Here is a 20,235-nt window from a genome sequence, read left to right as displayed (position 1 = left end):
CACCAGGGGAAGAAGTAAAAGTGGAGAGTTTGGGAGACTGTGAAGAAAGCAACTGCAGTGACTTTAGCCTGTCATTACAATATAAAATATAAAAGAAAAAAAACGATCAAGACTACTCTGGCTTTCTCGCTGGTCTTATGCTTGAGCACTTTGCGTCTACAAAGTCCGCGTGCTCCTCCACCCCATCAGCGGTCGGAGCCTGCCGTAGACAGGAGCTTCGGGCAAGTCCGTTGGCCACGCCCCCTGGGCTGGTTACCTCCTCTTATTGGCCTGCTAGCCTGTCACTCTAATCTGGCTCCCACTCCAGCTAACCATTCGCGTAGTTTGGTTGCGTCTTGGTGTGTTTAATGTTGCCAATACGAAGGATTTTTTTTTTTTTTTTGGACGGGGGAGGCGAGTCCAGGTCGTGCTGCAATTAGTTCATTGAAAACTCAGTTGCTCTCCGAACGGGCAGAGACTGCTTTTGGCTTTTTTTCTGCTGACTGTTAAGATCTCCTGTAGAGAGCTGCAACAATGCCCAAAAGAAAGGTAAGTGAAATGGGAAGATAGAAAGGGGATTAGCGACTGAAATACATATTTTCTATTCGGGAGAGATTTTTCTTTTTTTTTTTTTTAAAAAAAAAGCATTTTGGCTTCTAGTTCGACTTTGAGATGTATTGAGTGGAAGGGGAGGGAATGGCAAAGGACGGTCGGTGTAAGGTTTAGGATAGTTTCCCATGCAACTAGTAGTTCACTTTTGACTTGTTTTGTTTAAGGGAAAGAATCGCTTAAGAGGTGTCTCCATGCTGAATTACAAACAGCCATAGCGCTGTGCTGTCGCTTCCTACCCCACCCCCCTTCCTCCGCTTACCCTATTGGAGAACACTTCTCCCAACCACACTTCCAGGCACCAGTTTCCTCCTCAGCCTCCGGCTTTTCTCTGGGAACCGTCCCGTTTGGGGGAACGAAAGCCATGGCTTTCTCCCATATTTGCCTTTGTTCTTCCCGTTTTCTTTTTCCTTTTTTCCCCCTTCCCTCCTCCACTTCTTGTCATGCCAGATGGCTATGCAGTGGTAATCCTGTGCCATTAGGCGGCGCAGACTTCAAACTGTCCTAGAGAAGGGAAAGATTCACCACTGTAATTAGCAACTTTAGGGTTGAGAGACCTGGGGCTCTCCAAACTTTGTCTAAAGGTGTAAACTATTATTGATGTTGGGATAGCATGGATTTGGCCACTTTAGACATACTGAATTGATCTGAACTATTCAAGGGCTACAGGTATCCTGCAAAGCTTCACTTCAAAATTCGTGGCTCCCCTCACGGACGGGAAATAAATTCACGTTCGGTGCTTGTTTTGCGAAAGGAGGCGGGGGGGTCCTTTAGCAGTGAAATTGAACGTTGTTTCATGCTTGATAAAATTGTAAAACGCTGTGCCAATCTATGAATGTTTTGATATTTCTGTTTATCCATTCGCCTTCCCTATTTCTATAACATAGGAATAAGACCGAAATTCCCCAGTGCTCTAGGGCTGTGGTATGAATCGTGCAACAGTTTTATAATTCCCAGGATAGAGAGCTGACACGGAAAGCAGTGGTTTCTAAACACCATCCCCCTTCCTGAGATTCCCGCCACTGCGCGTTTCTAGTCTTGTGCAATAAATAGGTCTTACTATTTTACAGAGCTGACAGCAACCTTGTAGCAGGTAGTGGCGGGAAGTTTTAAAAACGCGGCTGGTTCCTCAGAATAACGCATTGACGTTGTAACAAAGAGGTCCCCCCCCCTCCAAAGCATTGTGGGGGTTGTAGTTCTTGTATGCAGAGCTTGGAGGGGAGGATAGTCCAGAGTTTATAGGGTCAGATAAATACAATTGCATGTCAAACATAAGACAAAACAGGGAAATTGCATGAAACTTCGCCTTCATTCTGCCCGCCCCCACACTTCCTTGGCTTTAACACTGGCTATAGCAGGTGGATATTAAAATTAAAAAGGGTTGTTTTTAGGGCATGCAATGTAAACAAAAGGGTGAAATTAACTATCATTTGTGTAAACTTATGTCTTGAGAAGGCACTTGCATCTTGGTGCACATTTGCACATTAGTAGACGGCAGTATGTAGCTTGCTACTAGGAAGAACACAGCTACTTGAACGGGAATCCAGGTAAAAGTCATAAGCAGTTATATTGCAACTATAATCCATAAGCAGTATTTTCTGGTCTGTATGTTTATATCAATGACCTTATTTCTGTATGCTTTTCTCTTTTGTGTAGGCCGCAGGTCACGGTGACATGAGGCAGGAGGTGAGTTTCTTTAGTTTTAAAATCTGTCCGAAAAAAATACACTCGTTTTGGAAACTTGAGACTCATAAGCAACTGAAAAATAGATGTTGGTTAGTATATTTTACCATGAGTACCAATACTGTATGACAGTGAGCTCTCAGAAATGTAATAGGTATTGAAAACTCCAATCTTCTTGAAATTTAGAACCTTATTGTGATAAGATATGGAGAGAGTTTCTTCCTTTTAAGCAAAGTAATTGCTTTGTCAGTCTACAATAAAGGGCTATATTTTCATTTCTAAATATGCTGCTTGTTACTAGCCATTGTGTTCATTTAACCTAGCAATTGAAGTTTAATTTGGGATTTTGTTTTTCTTAGCTGTATGAAGAATCTAAGAGGGAAAAATCAAAACATGTTTCCACTATGATATTTTATCATCTAGTTCATAATTACTTCTTTAATAACAATATTTATGTAATGCTACACTAAATATTTTCACCACAATATAAATAATTCTAGTTTCATGTATCCATAATTCTCTTAACTGATAATGTTTTTTCACTTATAGCCAAAGAGAAGATCAGCCAGACTGTCTGCTGTAAGTAGCCTTTTTAAAAAGCTGCCCTTGTATTGCAAAATTGTCATTTTAAAATTCAGGTAATCCTGGACAATACTATATTTAATACAAGATTTATTTTTAACATTTTAAGAGAAAAACTTTAACATCAAGGAAATGCTTTCTTTCTACTGCTCAGTTTGAACTATACCCATTCATCATAATTAAGAGTTTGAATTTTATTGTTAGTGATCCTTCTTCAATTATGATTTCTTCCCTTTTCCCCCATGACTTCTGTTTTGTGATGCAGATGCCTGTGCCCATTATGCCAGAGTTGAAGCCCAAAAGAACATCAACTACAAGGGTAAATATTAATGCAGTATTGAGAGAAAATTCTTTTCTTCAGAAATAATGTTTTGTAAAAGCACACAGCTGATTATTTTGCTGTTTTTATTTTCTGTTCAGTTAGTAATATGTTACATTATACTCTATGACACACGTAATCCCTTTGAGAAGGGGATATTTATTTGTTCACTGTATTTTGGCATTTTCATTACGAAGAGACAAAAACAAATTTTTAGTTGAATAGACTCGTAAAATGTAATGTTTTTGACATCATATACTCAACAATACCCATCTTCCTGGGAAAAGAAAACATGTAATTGTAGTAACCAAAGTAATGCTTTTTAATAATAATAACTAGCATTACAGTTTGCAGAGGGCTTTCACATGCATTTTTTTTTCAATTTTTCAATTACAGGTGACATACCATATTATGTTAGTTTCAGGTATACAACACAGTGATTAGTCATTTATATAACTTACAAAGTGATCACCCCAATAAATCTAGTGCTCATCTGTCACCATACATAGTAATTACAATACTAACTATATTCCCCATGCCATACTCTACATCCCTGTAACTATTTTGTGTTTATACTAGTTTGTACCCCTTAATCCCCTCCCCCCTTTACCCATCCTCCCAGCCCCACCTCCCAATCCAGTAACCATCAAAATACTCTTTGTATCTATGAGCATGTTCCTGTTTTGTTTGTTTGTTTGTTTTAAACATTTTTATTAGTTTCAGGTGCACAAAACAATGTACTAGTTAGACATTTATCATTTACATCCCTCACACAGTGACAACTCCCCTCCCCCCATCCACTATCCCTCTGACATTTCACACAGCCATTACATTTCCACTGTATCTATTCCTAATGCTGTACTCTGCTTCTTGTAACCATATATACATATATATATATATATATATATATATATATATAAAATTATAGTTCACATTCATTATTGGTCAGCTTCAGCTTCAGGTGTACAGTGCACTGATCAGGCATCTACATCATCCCTAAGGTGGTCTCCCTAATGAGACAAGTGTCCATCAGATACCCTACAAAATCTTTAAAACATTGTTGATTACATTCCCAAATTGACTTTCATATCACTGTGGCAATCTTGTGGTTACCAACTGTGCTTTCTAATCCCCTCACCTTCCCTCTTATCCCCACCCCCCATCCCACCCAGCAACCCTCAGTTTTTCCTCTATGTCTCTGAAACTGTTTCTGATTAGTTCATTCATTTATTTTTCTTTAGATTCAACATATAAGTGAGATCGTATGGTATTTGTCTTTTTCTGTCTGACTTATTTCATTTAACATAATGTTCTTTAGGTCCATCCATATTGTTGCAAGTGGTAAGATTTCCATTGTATAAATGTACCACAGTTTCTTAATCTAGTCATCTACCAATGGGCATTTCGGTTGTTTCCATGTCTTGGCTATTGTGTATAATGCTGCAATAAACATAGGGGTGCATAAATCTTTTTGAATTAGAGTTTTGGATTTCTCCAGATAGAAACCTAGGAGTGGAATTGCTGAATCATAAGGTACTTCCATTTTCAGATATTTGAGATACCTCCATACTGTTTCCCACAATGGCTGCACCAATCTGCAATCCCACCAACAGTGCACAAGGGTTCCGTTTTCTCCACATCCTCGCCAGCACTTGTTTGTTGATTTATTGATGATAGCCATTTTGACTGGGTTGAGGTGGTATCTCATTGTGGTTTTTATTTGCATTTCTCTAATGATTAGTGAGGCTGAGCATTTTTTCATATGTCTGTTTGCCATCTGTATGTCCTTTTTAGAAAAAATGTCTCTTCCTGTCCTCTGCCCATTTTTTAATTGGGTTGTTTGCTTTTTGGAGTTGAGTTGAGTGAGTTTTTTTAATAAATTTGGGATATTAACCCCTTATCGGATATATCATTGGCAAATATCTTCTCCCATTCAATAGGATGCCTTTTTGTTTTACTGTTGGTTTCTTTGCTGTGAAAAAAACTTTTCATTTGATGTAATCCCACATGTTTATTTTTTCTCTTACTTCCCTTGCCCGAGGGGATATATCAGTAAAATTCTTACTCGGGGTAATGTCTAACTTTCTTGCTATATTTTCTTCTAGGAATTTTATGGTTTCAGATCTTACATTTAAGTCTTTAATCCATTTTGAATTTATTGTTGTATATGGTGTAAGGAGGTGGTCTAGCTTCATTTTTTTTGCATGTGTCTGTCCAGGTTTCCCGGCACCATTTATTGAATAGGCTGTCTTTACCCCACTGTAAGTTCTTGCTTCCATTGTCATATATTAAATGACCACATAGACCTGGATTTATTTCTGGGGTCTCTATTCTGTTCCATTGATCTATGTGTCTGTCTTTATGCCAGTACCATGCTGTTTTGATTACTGTAGCCTTGCAGTAGAGTTTGATGTCAGGTATCATTCATTATACCTCCCACTTTGTTCTTATTCCTCAAGATTGCCGAGGCTATCCAGGGTCTTTTATGGTTCCATATAAATTTTAGGATTGTATTTTCTATTTCTGTGAAAAATGTTCTTAGTGGTTTGATAGGAATTGCGTTGAGTCTGTATATTGCCTTAGGCAGTATGGACATTTTAACTATGTTAATTCTTCCTATCCATCAGCATGGTATGTGTTTCCATCTATTTGTATCTTCTTTAATTTCTCTCTTCAGTGTCTTATAATTTTATGAGTACAGATCTTTTACTTCTTTGGTTGAATTTATCCCCAGGTATTTTATAGTCTTTGAAGCAATTATAAATGGGATTGTTTTCTTAATGTCTCCTTCTGATATTTTATTATTGGTATATACAAATTCAACTGAATTCTATATATTAATTTTGTATCCTGCTACTTTAATATATTCATTCATCAGTTCTAATAGTTTTTTGGTGGAGTCTTCAGGGTTCTCTCTCTATTGTATCATGTCGTCTGCATATAATGACAATTTTACTTCCTCCTTACCAATGTGGGTTCCTTTTATTTCTTTTTCTTGTCTGATTGCTGTGGCTAGAACTTCCAGCACCATGTTGAATAGAAGTGGAGAAAGTGGGCAACCTTGCCTTGTTCCTGATCTTAAGGGGAATGGTTTTAGCTTTTCCCCATTGAGTATGATGTTAGCTGTGGGTTTATCATATATGGCCTTTATTATGTTGAGATATGATCCCTCTATTCCCACTTTCTTAAGGGTTTTTATCATAAATGGCTGCTGGATTTTGTCAAATGCTTTTTCTGCATCTATTGATATGATCATATGATTTTTATTTTTCATTTTGTTAATGTGGTGTATCACATTAATTGATTTGTGGATGTTGAACCACCCTTGCATACCAGGAATGAATCCCACTTGATCATGGTGTATGATCTTTTTAATGTATTGCTGAATTCTGTTTGCTAATATTTTGTTGAGGATTTTTGCATCTATGTTCATTAGAGATATCGGCCTGTAGTTTTCTTTTTTTGTAGTGTCTTTGTCTGATTTTGGGATCAGGGTGATAGTGGCCTCGTAAAAAGTGTTTGGGAGCCTTCCCTCCTTCTGGATTTTTGGAAGAGCTTGAGGAGAATAGGTGATAATTCTTTTTGAATGTTTTGTAAAATTCACCTGTAAAGCCATCTGGTCCAGGGCTTTTGTTTGTTGGGAGATTGTTGATTACTGATTCAACTTTCCTGGTGGTAATCAGTCTATTCAGGTTTTCTGTTTCTTCTTGAGTTAGCCTTGAAGGTTGTATGCTTCTAGAAAATTGTCCATTTCTTCCAGATTGTCAAATTTGTTGGCATATAGTTGCTCATAGTAATTTCTTAAAATTTTTGTATTTCTGTGGTGTCTGTTGTCACTTCTCCTCTTTCATTTCTGATTTTATTAATTTGGGTCCTCTCTTTTTTTTTTGTGAGTCTGGCTAAAGGTTTGTCGATTTTGTTTATCTTCTCTAAAACCAACTCTTGGATTCATTGATCTTTTGTATCATTTTTCTGGTTTCTATTTCACTATTTCCACTCTGATCTTTATTATCTCTTTCCTGTACTTCCTTTGGGCTTATTTTGCTGTTCTTTTTCCAGATCCCTTAAGTGTGAAGATAAACTGTTGATTAGTGAGTGACTTTTATTGTTTCTCTGCTTAGGCCTACAATGCTATGAATTTCCCTCTTTGGACTGCTTTTACTGCATCCCATGGATTTTGGGTCATCGTGTTTTCCTTTTCGTTTGTCTCAAGATATTTTTGATTTCTTACTTGGTCTTATGGTTGACCCGTTCATTATTTAGTAACATGTTATTTAGCCTCTATGAATTTGTGTCTTCCAGTTTTTTTCCTGTAGTTCATTTCTAATTTCATAGCACTGTGGTCAGAGAAGACAACTGGTATGATTTCAATTTTCTTAAATTTATCAAGACTTGTTTTGTGGCCTAACATGTGGTCTATCTTGGAAAATGTTCCATGTGCACTTGAGAAGAATGTGTATTCTGCAGCTTTGGGGTGAAATGCTCTGAAAATATCGATTAAATCCAAGTGGTCCAATGTGTCATTTAAGGCCATTGTTTCCATATTGATTTTCTGTCTGGAAGACCTGTCCCTTGTTGTCAGAGGTGTGTTGAAGTCCCCTACTATGATAGTGTTACTGTTGATCTCTGTCTTTATGTCAGTCAATATCTGTTTTATATATTTAGGTGCTCCTATGTTGGGTGCATAGATGTTTACTAGGGTTATGTCCTCTTGTTGGATCGATTCCTTTATTATATAGTGCCCATCTTTGTCTTTTAATATATTCTTCATTTTAAAGTCTATTTTGTCAGATATAAGTATTGCAACTCCAGCTTTTTTCTCATTTCCATTTGCATGAAATATCTTACTCCAACCCTTCACTTTCAGCCTGTGTGTGTCTTTTGATCTGAGGTGAGTCTCTTGTATACAGCATATACAAGGGTCTTGCTTTCTTATCCACTCAGCCACCCTATGTCTTTTGATTGGAGCATTTAATCCATTTACATTTAAAGTGATTATTGATAGGTACATAGTTATTGCCATTTTTTTATTTGTAGTTAGATTGTTTTCATCTTTCTTCTGTTTACAGAAGCCCTTTTAATATTTCCTGCAGTGCTGGCTTGGTGGTAATAAATTCCTTTAGCTTATTCTTTTCTGGGAAGCTCTTTATCTCTCCTTCAATTTTAAATGATAGCCTTGCTGGATAAAGCAATCTAGGTTGTAGGCCTTTGTTTTCCATCACTTTGAGTACCTCCTGCCACTCCCTCCTGGCCTTCAATGTTTCTGTAGAAAAGTCATTTGATAGTCTTATAGGAGTTCCCTTGTATGTAACCCTCTGTCTTTCTCTTGCTGCTTTTAGGATTCTCTCTTTGTCTTTAACCTTTGCCATTTTAACTATAATGTGTCTTGGTGTGGACCTGTTTGGGTTTATCCTGGTTGGAACTCTCTGCACTTCCTGGGCTTGTATGTCGATTTCCTTCCCCAGGTTAGGGAAGTTTTCTGACATTATTCAAATATATTCTCGATCCCTTGCTTCTTCTCTTCAGCTTCTGTTATTCCTGTGATGTGCATGTTGTTGAACTTGATGTTATACCAGAGTACTCTTGAACTATTTTCATTGCTTTATATTCTTTTTTCATTTTGTTGTTCCATTTGGGTGATCTCTGCTAACTTGTCTTCTAAGTCGCTGAGTTGATCTTCTGCTTCATCTAACCTGCTGGTAATTCCTTCATATGTGTTCTTTCTTTCAGTTTTTGTATTCTTTAGTTCTAATTGGTTGTTCATTGTGATTTCTCTATCCTTCTTTATGTTGTCACTAAGCTCCTTAAATATTCTTATCATCAGTGTCTGATAGGTTGGTTACCTCTGTTTCATTTGGTTCCATTTCTGGCGGTTTCTTCTGTTCTTTTATTTGGGATATGTTTCTTTGTTTCCCCATTCTGGATGACTCTCTGTGTTTGCTTCAAATTAGGTAGATCCCCTTGGGTTCTTGGTTTTTGCTGGGTTATCTTATGTAGTGTGTCCTTTATATTTGACTTGCACCACTTCCTTCTTCTCCTGTGCATGTGCTCCAAAGGTGACTCTTGTGTTGTGTATATTGTCCTGTTAAAGTTGATCTTTAATTGCTTTTGGCTTTTCTGTAGGTGGGATTGACTCCTAGGCTGACTAGTTGTGTGACTTGGCTCTGCCCACAGTGGATGTTCTGCTGCGTGAGGGTTGACCACTCAAATGAAGTTTGGCCCCTATGGCCTCTTGTTTCTGTGGAGAATTCCCTCTGTGTGTGCCCCTGTAGGTCAAACCTGGTAATACTCTGGTTTGGTCTGGAGTTGGCTTCTGGGTGTGTTGAATCTTATGCCTCTTGAGCTGGGCCCTGGTGTACGGTAATTTCAGAACAAAGCAAATCACCAAGCAGAAGAACAACAACAAAGTAAAAACCAAATACACTCACATGTAAAAACAACTGATAACCCACACTCAACCCAGGCAAAATTATCAAAAATACAAAAACCAAAACAAAACAGAAAAAGCAGGGCCAGTGTTGGCTTAAGCCCAACAAGTAATCTCCAGGTTATCCTCTGCTGTACCAAAGAGTCCTCTGTGTCTTGTGCATGCAGAGCTGGCCACCTGGTGTCCAGAGTGACCCTGGGACTGCAGTTTTAGATGAGTGGGGCTATGGGGTCTGGATGGTACTTTTTAGAAAATCAGTGCAGTTTCTGCTCTTGCCTGCACATATGTGCACTGAGAGTAACCCAGCCAGCCCTGTGCGTAGGTCTCCTGAATCTTAGGGGACTTCTTCCGTGTGTGTGTGTGTGTGTGTGAGTGTGTGTGTGTGTGTGTGTGGAGGGTGGGAGATTTCGGAGCTGGTGAAAGCCCAGAGCTGCATCTGTTGCCTACTGCTGACCCCTGGGAGTGTCTCTGCAGTTGTAATTGCCCTGCCCTAGGCAAGCCAGAAAAGGTGGGGACCGGGGATGGATGAGTTTTCTCTCTCCCAGTCCAGCAGTATCACACTCTTCCCAGCCTCTTCCCTGGGTCACAGCTGCAAGCTGGGTCTTCCCCGATCCTGAGCACTAAGGCTCCTCTGTGATCTGACACTACTCCTCAGTTCAGGTGCCAGCTTGAGTCTCTGGAAGGGTGGGGGTAGCATTGGAAGAGTGGGGGGAAGGGGCCCAGGTATGGTGTTTATGTTCTTTGTCCGACCTAGGGCCCAGCTGGAGGTTACTGCCTCAAACGCTGGATATCGTGCTCTCTCGGCGGGAGAGATCAACTGTGAGACAGAGCCCACCTCCTGGCTTTTGTGTTCTCTGTTCTGTCCTGGAATCCCCTGCGTCTCTGCAGCCGAAGCCTGAGTCTCCACTCTGCTCCCTTCCCTCTTCCCCTGCTCGCCCAATTTGCCCACCTGCAAGTAATCCTCGTACGAGTCTCTTAGCTGTTCTGTGTGATGAGCAGAGAGTCCTTTGATGGGTTATAGATGTTCAATTTGTGGTAAGTTCAGGAGGAGAACTCAAGAAGACCACCTGGCTGCCGCCATTCCTATCACCTGTCTCTTGTTTGTTCATTAGATTCTCTAGATTCCACATATAAGTGAATCATATGGCATTTGTCTTTTTCTGTCTGACTTACTCTACTCAGCACCATACCCTCTAGGTCCACCCATGTTGTCACAGATAGCAAGATTTCATTCTTTTTTACGGCTGAGTAATATTCCATTGTATATATGCACTACCTTTTCTTTATCCATTCACCATTGATGGACACCCAGGTTACCTCCGTATCTCGGCTATTGTAAATAATGCTTCAGTGAATATATGGATATACATGTCCCTTTGAAGTAGTGTTTTGGCTTCTTCAGAAAAATACCACAAGTGGGATTACCTGGTCTCTTGTTACAGCCTTTGTTTTAAAGTCTATTTTGTGTGATATAAGTATTGCTACCCCCAATTTTTTTTTTATTTCATTTTCAGGAATATCTTTTTCCATCCCTTTACTTGCACTCTGTGTGTCTTTCAGTCTGAAGCGAGTCTCTTCTAGGCAGTGTATTTAAGGATCTTGTTTTCTTATCCATTCAGCCACCCTATGTCTTTTGATTGGAAAATTTAATCCTTTTACATTTAAAGTAATTGTTGAGAGATATGTAGTTACTACCATTTTATTATTCATATTTTTTATCTTTTTTATACTTCAAGAAGTCCCTTCAACATTTCTTCTAATACTGGTTTGGTGGTGATGAACTCCTTTAGCTTTTTGTTGTCTAAGAAGTTTTCATCTGTCCTTCCATTCTAAATGATAGCTATGCCGGGTACAGTAGTCTTGGTTTTAGGTCCTTGCTTTTCATCACTGAATATTCCGTACTAATACCTTTTGGCCTGCAAAGTTTCTGTTAATAAATCAGGTGATATTCTTATGGGAGCTCCCTTGTAGGTAACTAACTGCCTTTCCATTGCTGCTTTTAAGATTATCTCTTTGTCTTTAACCTTTGACATTTTAATTATGATGTGTCTTGGTGTAGGCCTGTTTGGGTTCATATTGTTTGGGACTCTCAGTGCTTCGTAGGCTTGTATGTCTCTTTCCTGAGCCAGGTTAGGGAAGTTTTCCATCACTATTTCTTTAAATAGGTTTTCAATTCCTTGCTCTCTTTCTTGTCCTTGTGGCACCCCAGTGATGCAAATGTTGGTATGCTTGATGTTGTTCCACAGGCCCCTTAAACTATCCTCATTTATTTTGGATTCTTTTTTCTTTTTCTGTTCTGATTGGTTGTTTTGTGCTACCTTATCATCCAAATCATGATTAGATTCTCTGCTTCATCTAAGCTACTGTTGATTCCCTTTAATGTATTATTTTTTAAGATTTTTATTAAAATATAGCTAACATACAATATTATATTAGTTTCAGGTGTACACCAAAGTTACTCAATATTCATGTATCTAAAGAAGTGATTGCCATGATAAGTCCAGCAATCATCTGACAACATAACACATTATTACAATATTATTGACTGTATTTCCTATGCTGTACATTACATCCCCATGACTTACTTGTTTCATACCTAGAAATTTGAACCTCCCTTTTTAAATTTTTCAATTACAGTTGACATCAATATTATTTTATATTAATTTCAGGTGTACAGCATAGTGGTTAAACATTTATGTAATTTAAGAAGTGATCCCCTTGATTAGTCTAGTACCTATCTGTCACTATATAGTTATTACCATATCATTGACTACATTCCCTATGCTTTACTTTACATCCCCATGACTATTTTGTAACTACCAATTTGTACTTCTTAATCCATTCACCTTTTTCACCCTGTTCCCAACCCCCTCCCATTTATCATCCCAACAAATCTAGTACTCCTCTGACACCATACATAATTATTACAATATTTTTTACTATATTTCTTATGCTATACCCTAAATCCCCATGACTACTTTGTAACAACAAATTTGTACTTCTTAATCTGTTCTCCTTTTTCACCCACCCGCCCAATCCCCCTCCCATCTAGCAATCATCAGTACGTTCTCTGTATCTATGAGTTTCTTTCTGTTTTATTTGTTTATGTTGTTCTTTAGATTCCACATGTAACCAAAATCACATTCAATCTGTCTTTGTTTGACATACTCCATTTAGCACAATACCCTAGATGTCCATCCATGCCTCCGCAGATGGCAAGCACCCATTCCCTTCCATGGCAGAGCAATATTCCATTGTATATATGTACCACCTCCTCTTTATCCATTCATCCATCGACAGAAACCAAGACTGTCTCCACATCTTGGCCATTATACACAATGCTACAATGAACATCTGGATGCACACGTCCCCTTCAAGTAGTGTTTTGGGTTTCTTCAGATAAATAACCAGAGGTGGGATTACTGAGTCTTTCTTTGTCCTTTGTTATAGCCTTTGTTTTAAAGTCTATTTTCTAGTATAAGCTACCCCAGATCTTATTTTTTCATTTTCATTTTCCTGAAATATCGTTTTTCCATCCCTTTCATTCTGTGTGTGTCTTTCAATCTGAAGTGAGTCTCTTCTAGGCAGCATGTGTAAGGGTCTTGTTTTCTTATGCATTTAACACCCTATCTTTTGATTTGAGCAAATTAATCCATTTACATTGAAAGTGTTTTTGTTGATAGATATGTAGTTATTGCAATTTTATTATTCATATTTTTAATATATTTTCCATCTTAAGTCCCTCTAAGATTCCTTGTAATACTGGTTTGGTGATGATGAACTTCTTCAGCCTTTTTCTTGTCTGGGAGCTCTTTATCTGTCCTTCGATTCTAAATGATAGCTTTGCTGAGTTGAGTAACCTTGGTTGTTAAGTCCTTGCTTTTTATCACTTTGAATGTTTCCTGCCAATCCCTTCTGGCCTACAGTTTCTGTTGAGAAATCAGCTGACAGGGTTATGAGATCTCCCTTGTAGGTAACTAACTGCTTTTCTCTTGCTGCTTTTAAGATTCTCTCTTTGTCTTTAAACTTTGGCATTTTAGTTATAATGTGTCTTGTTGTAGACCTGTTTGGGTTCATCTTGTTTGGGACTCTGCCATTCCTGGGCTTGTATGTCTCTTTCATTTGTCAGGGTAGTGAAGTTTTCCACCAGTATTTCTTCAAATAGGTCTTCAATTCTTTGCTCTTCAGGTTTGCAATTTCATCCAATTCTCTTGTCCTTCTGGTACTCCTATGATGTGAATGTTGGTGCACTTGGTGATGTCCCAGAGGTGCCTTAAACTATTCTCATTTTTTTGGATGCTGTATTCTTTGTGCTGTTCTGATTATGTGTTTTCTGCTCCCTTCTCTTCTAAATCACTGATCTGATTCTCTGCTTCATCTAATCTACTGTTGATTCCTTCTAATGTAGTCTTTATTTCAGTTATTGTGTTCTTATTTCTTACTTTTGTTTTGTTTTCTAGCTCCATTTTTATGTTTCCTATTCCTCTGTTGATGTTCTCCCTGAGATCATCGTGCATCCTTATAACCAGTGTTTGGAACCCTGCATCTGGTAGATTGCTTGTCTCCATTTTATTTAGTTCTTTTTATGGAGCTTTGTTCTCTTATTTGGGACATGTTTTTGTGTCTCCCCATTTTGGATTCCTCCCTGTGTTTGTTTCTATGTATTAGGGACAGCTTCTATGTCTCCCTGTCTTAGTACAGTGTCCTTAAGTAGTAGATGTCATGTGTGACCCAAGGGTTCAGTCTGCCTCATCACCTGAGCTGGGTGCTCCAGGTGTGTCCCTTTTGTGGGTTGTGGGTTGTGTGTGCCCTCCTCTTGTAGTTGAGCCTTGGTTGCTGTTTGCACATCAGTGGGAGGGATTGATTCTCAGGCGATGGGTTGTGAGGACTGGCCATGACTACAGTGGAGGAGCCGTTGTGTAGGAGCTGACCCTACAGAGCAAGATTCACTTTAGTAGGGCTCTGGTGCCTACCCAGTTTGCCCTTTGGATGTGTCATTTTTGGAGGAGGTTGAGTGGTACTCTGGTGTGGTCTGAAATTGGCCATGAGGTATGTTTGTTCTGGTGCCTTTTGGTTGGTCTCTGTTGTAGGCCCATGACAGCTGCTGCCTGTGCCCTGCCCAGGGTCACTTGGTATGAACTACAAAGTGATCTGCAAATGGTTTCCACTTGGGCTGGCTTGGAGGTACATGGGGGAGTTCAAGCTGTAAAACATGGTCAGCTGCCACTAGTGCCAAGCTTGGGGCATCTTAGCAAGTGGTAACGGGACACACCGAGGCCAGATACTGCTTGTTTGGGGTTTGTGAACTTTGGAGAGATTTTAGGAAAGTCCACAGCATGAGCCAAGATAGGCTGTATGGAAAAGCAACTTGAAGTGGCTTGGGTGGGCCCCAAAGTTGGGTGGGTGGGGTCTCATGGTATCACCAGGGCAGGACAAACTGTGTTAGCCAGGTTGATGGAGACTTGCATATGGCAGCCACCTGCCTCTGCACACTGAGTGAGGGGAAGGCTTGACATAGGAACAATGGTACCTTCTAGCACTTCTGTCTGGGAGAAAGCTGTCCCTCCAGCTCTCGGCCTGAAGCTGGATAATTCAGTTCCTCACCAAATGTCCCTGGCACCTTTTGAATTGCTGCCTCAACACTGGAGCTCACAGAAAATGAGTCTTTCAGTGAGTAAGTCCCTGCCTGGGCCCTTTAATGGGAATGCCTGGGACTCCAGCAGCCCTCCATCTCACTCAACCACAATCTGCACTGGTTTTCACAGCTAGAAGTTATGGGGACTTCTCATCCTGGCAGACACTGGAACTCTGGACTTGGGAGCCTTGTGTGGGGCTGGGACTCCTTGCTTCCCAGTGGGAACCTCCCCAGCTGAGATATCCCTCCTGATTTTTAACTGCCACACGTGGGTGTGGGACCATTTGGTTCTGCATCTCTGCCCCCCCTACCAGTCTCAACATGGCTGCTTCTGTATATTTTTAGTAATAGGATTTCTTTTCTGCTAGCCTTCAGGCAACTCTCAATAGTTGTTCTGTAGTTTAGCTACAATTTTGAGATGGTCGTGGGAGGAGGAAAGCACAGTGTTTATCTCCTCTGCCATCTTGGAGGAACTTGCTCACGTACATTATTGTTAAATGGACACAGTTAATTATATGTAGGCTTCTATGCTCTGGTGTTATGGCTAAAGACATTAGAAATAGAATAGCCTCAATATTAAGTTCACTTTTCCTCCTGCATTTGTATTTACTTATGTGTAAATGTGTGACAATAATTCAGTTTCATTTCTTTCTTTCAACTGCTTTAACTGAGGTATGATTGATGTTTTAAGGATTGTTTAAAATCTTAAAATCAAAAGTTTAAAGCTATGAGGAACATTAGAGTCATCTAAATCCATCATTTTGTGGTTGAAGAAACTGTAAATTATAGTCATATTTGTAAAATCCTTGACTAAAAGATATTGCTAAAACTAGGGCAAGAGAAGTTTTAGTAATAATAGTAAGTAACAACAAAAGAGAAAGTTTCTTTTTTTTTCTCTGTTTCACATTTCAAGGTTACTATTGTAGAAAATTAGGTACTCAATTTATAGGTTATGAAGATAGTAAACACTGTCTATTTCCTTTAAAAATAGAAGATATTGCTAGAATAAAACAGATACTATATAATCATGTACTTTAAAATACTTTACCCTCCTTGGCTCTCAGTTTCTCATGTGTTAAAAGAGTAAAGACATATCTATATTGCATTTCACAGTTTCTAAACTAATTTCACATATATTTTATCATTTGCTCCTTACATCAAATAAGTAGCAGATCCTGAATTTAAACACAGATTTTTCTGGCCCCTTAACCCAGTACATTACATACATACTTAGGCAAAGAGTTTTCTTGGTAAAACAATCATGATTCAGGTCATCCCAAAACTTGTAGACACAAAGATTGAATCACCTATGTATTCTCTTTCAAGTATATCTAAATTGATAATCTCACTAGTATTTCTCTTAATTATTACCAATGTGAAGGCTTTGTAATCAGCAAAACCTTGCTGCTAATTATTAGACATGACAGAGATAAACTGGCTTCTCTAGTCAAAGAAAGGTAATTTATCAAAGTCTAACCTGATGCTGGCAATTGACCCTGAGCGGCATTTTAACTTGTTGCTTCTCATCTAAAAGAAAATTTCTTTGATTTATATCAGAGGAACGTTATTTATTTATTTATTTATTTATTTATTTATTAAATTTATTGGGGTGAGACAAACAAATGAGAAACAGAAACTCATAGACATTATTTATTTTTAATACTGCTTCAGTTTATAATGAAACTGAAGATGTCAAGTGATAATTTTGTCAATTTAAAGTTTATACAGGTATTTCATAGGTTTTTTTTTTCATAAATTATTACAACTGGGGCTGTTTAATCAATAACCAGTTAAATTGCTATATTTATTTTTATTATTTTGTGCTGCTGGACAGAAAATGAAAACAAAAACTGATATGATGGAAAAAACCACAGATACAAGTACCAAAACCATAGTTGAAACCACGCAAGAAGAAGTTGTTAAAGAATACAATGAAAATGCTGAAAATGGAGAAGCCACAATTATAGAGGTATCTTACAATGCTAACAGATTTGTCTATTTGAAAGTTTAATAATGGGTGCAACTGAAAGAAATCTTATTTGCCTTGTAGTTCAAAAGTTGAAAAACATTAAATGAGGCAGTCTATAATGCCTTAGACCATTCAGGCTGCTATAACAAAATACCACACACTGGGTGGTTTATAAACAACAGAAAGTATTTCTCACAGTCTGGAAGCTGGGAAGTTCAAAATCAAGGTAACAGCATTTTTGGTGTTTGGTGAGGACCTGCTTCCTGATTTATAGATGACACTCTTCTCTCCTGTCATGATGAAAGGGGCCAGAGAGCTCTCTGGAGCCTCTTTTATAAGGACACTAATCACGTTCATAAGGGCTCTACCCTCATAACTTAATCACCTCCCATAAGACCTACTTCCAAATACCATCACATGGGGAATTAGGTTGCATTAGATGAATTTTGGGGTACACAAGCATTCAGTCTGTAGCATATAGTATAATGTAAGTGAGGGGAGAATAAAGAAACTTTAAATATGAGATTTACATGTATGGGTAGTGGGAGCAGTGGCTTAGCATTGCTATTAAGAAAACAATGCCAGTGATCATGATATACTACTAATATAATGACTCTTATTAAATACAGATTTAATTTTCTATTTCCTTTGTCAGTACATGGATTATTTGTAATCCCTTTTCCAGATCATATTTTTCTCTGCCCTAAAGATTGCAAAAGAACTCATTATGTAAATGTTTCTAATAGTTATTGCTTTGCATATTTAATGCATACCACATTTTTTTAGGTATTATAGTAAAACACTGAAAATGGGATATAGTGCGAAATCTACAAACCAAACCTGTGCATATAGGGAAAATCTTTTGTAAGTGATCCTGTGACAAACGGCAAAATACTTTTCAAGTAGCTTTTTACAAAGGAAACCTAAATTTCACCATTATAGAAACATAATATATTATTTCTTCAAGGAATGTATTTTTGTTTACATGCATGCCACTCATTGAGAATTGCTGATATAAAATATATGTCATTTTTCTGTATTTACTCTATTTCTTCATATTTATAATGGAAGTTATATGAATAAGTTTTCCTGAATTTATTGTTCCAAATATCTATTTGTATATTTGTGTGAAGTTATTAATTAATCCTATTTCTTAGAATTATTTTTCCTTGTGATGTGATATTTAGTAGGCCTTTTCCATGGGAAAATCACTTTTTTGTAAAGGAAGTATTATTATTTCTATAAAACAGATGTAATCCTGTCTAAATATTTAGGGGAAACAATTCTAAATTTACAAATACAATCTTGTTTTTTTCTCTATACGTATAGGCACCAGCTCCTGAAAAAGAACGTGAGGAAGTAAAAGAAGAAAAAATTGAAGATATTGAAGAAGAAGGAGGAAAAAAGACAAAAACAGTCGCAGCAGAAGGAAAAAATGAAAAAGATCAGAAAGGAGATGGAGAAGATCAAATCAAGGAAGAAGAGAAAGGAGAAGATGCAAAAGAGGACAAAGATGGAAAAGATGATGAAGATGGAAAAAAGAAAGAAGATGGAAAAGAGGAAGAAGACCAAAAAGAGAATGGAGATGAAAAAGAGGGTGAAGATGTAAAAGGGAAAAGAGTTGACAAAGAGGAAGAAGACCAAAAGAAGAAAGATGAAAAACAGGGTGAAGACGGAAAGGGGGAAAGAGAAGATGGCAGTGAATCTGAAGGTGAAAAAGATAAAGAAGATGAAGAACAGGGAGAAGACAGAAAAGAGGATGAAGATGGGAAAGAGGGTGAAGATGAAAAAGAGGATGAGGATGGAAAAGAGGAGAAACATGGAAAAGGGGAGGAACATGGAAAAGAGGAAAAAGATGAAGATGGAAATGAAGAGGAAGATGGGAAAGAGAAAGAAGATGAAAAAGAGGGCAAAGATGGAAAACAGGAAGAAGATGGAAAAGAAAAAAATGAAAAAGGAGATAGGAAAGATGGAAGAGATGGGAAAGAAGATAAAAACAAGGCTGAAGTTGAAAAAGAAGTAGCCGAAAAAGAAGAGGTCAAAAAAGGAGATGGAAAAAAAGAAGAGTCTCAGAGTATTATTTAAAGCTGCCCTATATAGTTTCAATAATTTGGTAATGTGTACCTCCATGTTGTAATGTTAATAGAGATGAATATTTTTATCAAATATTTTATAACTGCAGCTTTTCCTTAGTATCAACTGAATTTCAGAACATCTTCATACTGATCATTAGCCACAAAGTTCCTAACATGAAACCTTTATCTATAAACTTTGTGATTGTAATAGTAGAATATATAGAAAAAATACACTTTCAACTTTTTAAGTTATGTATTAAATTTTGAAATTAATTTTACTCCTATATATGTGACAATTTCATTAAGTGGAAAGATCCAAAAAAAGTTTCTTCAAACGTTCTTGTGGTTCTCTAGGATGCTTTTATAAAGAAGGTGAACTATTTTCATGTAATGCTAAGAGTTAGAATTATCTTTCCCAAATATAACTTTATTACTAGTTTGGGAAAAAAATAAAATTGCAATTCCATTTTTAAAAGAAATGCAAATGTCTATTTCAGAAGGGCGGTTCTGATTATGTGTATCCACAAAATTTTACTGGATTCATCTTAATAAAAATTTTCTTCAAAGATGACTGCAGTTTGTTATATCTCCAAAAACATAGTTAATGAGATATTATAATGCTTACTTTTTTCTATTGTGATATTCATGAAAGCATTTAAATGTTTTTGCATTTAGGTAAAATTAATATAACATAAAATTCACCATTTTAAATTACACAATTCATTGGCTTTTAGTATATTCACAATGTTGTACAAGCATCACCACTATCTAATTCCAGACCACCACCACCCCACCCCTCCACACACACACACACACTGGTCCCTGACAACCACTAATTTACTTTCTGTCTCTATGGATTTGCCTATTCTGAATATTTCATATAAATGGAATCATGCAACATGTGGCATTTTGTATCTGCCTTCTTTCACTGGGCATGTTTTGAGTTTCACCCATATT

At 37.7% G+C, this 20,235-nt stretch overlaps 1 protein-coding gene across 1 annotated transcript; it reads left to right on the top strand.

The window, feature by feature from the left end:
- Positions 1 to 283: 283 nt before the first annotated feature.
- HMGN5 (high mobility group nucleosome binding domain 5) lies at positions 284 to 19,849 on the top strand. Its single transcript, XM_074323730.1, has 6 exons — positions 284 to 528; positions 2,245 to 2,274; positions 2,821 to 2,850; positions 3,119 to 3,172; positions 17,069 to 17,203; positions 18,533 to 19,849. Exons 1-6 carry the CDS (start codon positions 514 to 516, stop codon positions 19,286 to 19,288), a joined length of 1,020 nt encoding a protein of 339 aa, XP_074179831.1. The 5' UTR covers positions 284 to 513; the 3' UTR covers positions 19,289 to 19,849.
- Positions 19,850 to 20,235: the final 386 nt, after the last annotated feature.

This window comes from Rhinolophus sinicus, chromosome X (genome assembly GCF_036562045.2).
Source record: "Rhinolophus sinicus isolate RSC01 chromosome X, ASM3656204v1, whole genome shotgun sequence".
Taxonomy (NCBI): Eukaryota; Metazoa; Chordata; class Mammalia; order Chiroptera; family Rhinolophidae; genus Rhinolophus; species Rhinolophus sinicus.
The sequence above is the reverse complement of the archived record's forward strand: the minus strand, read 5'-3'. Positions and strand labels throughout refer to the sequence as shown.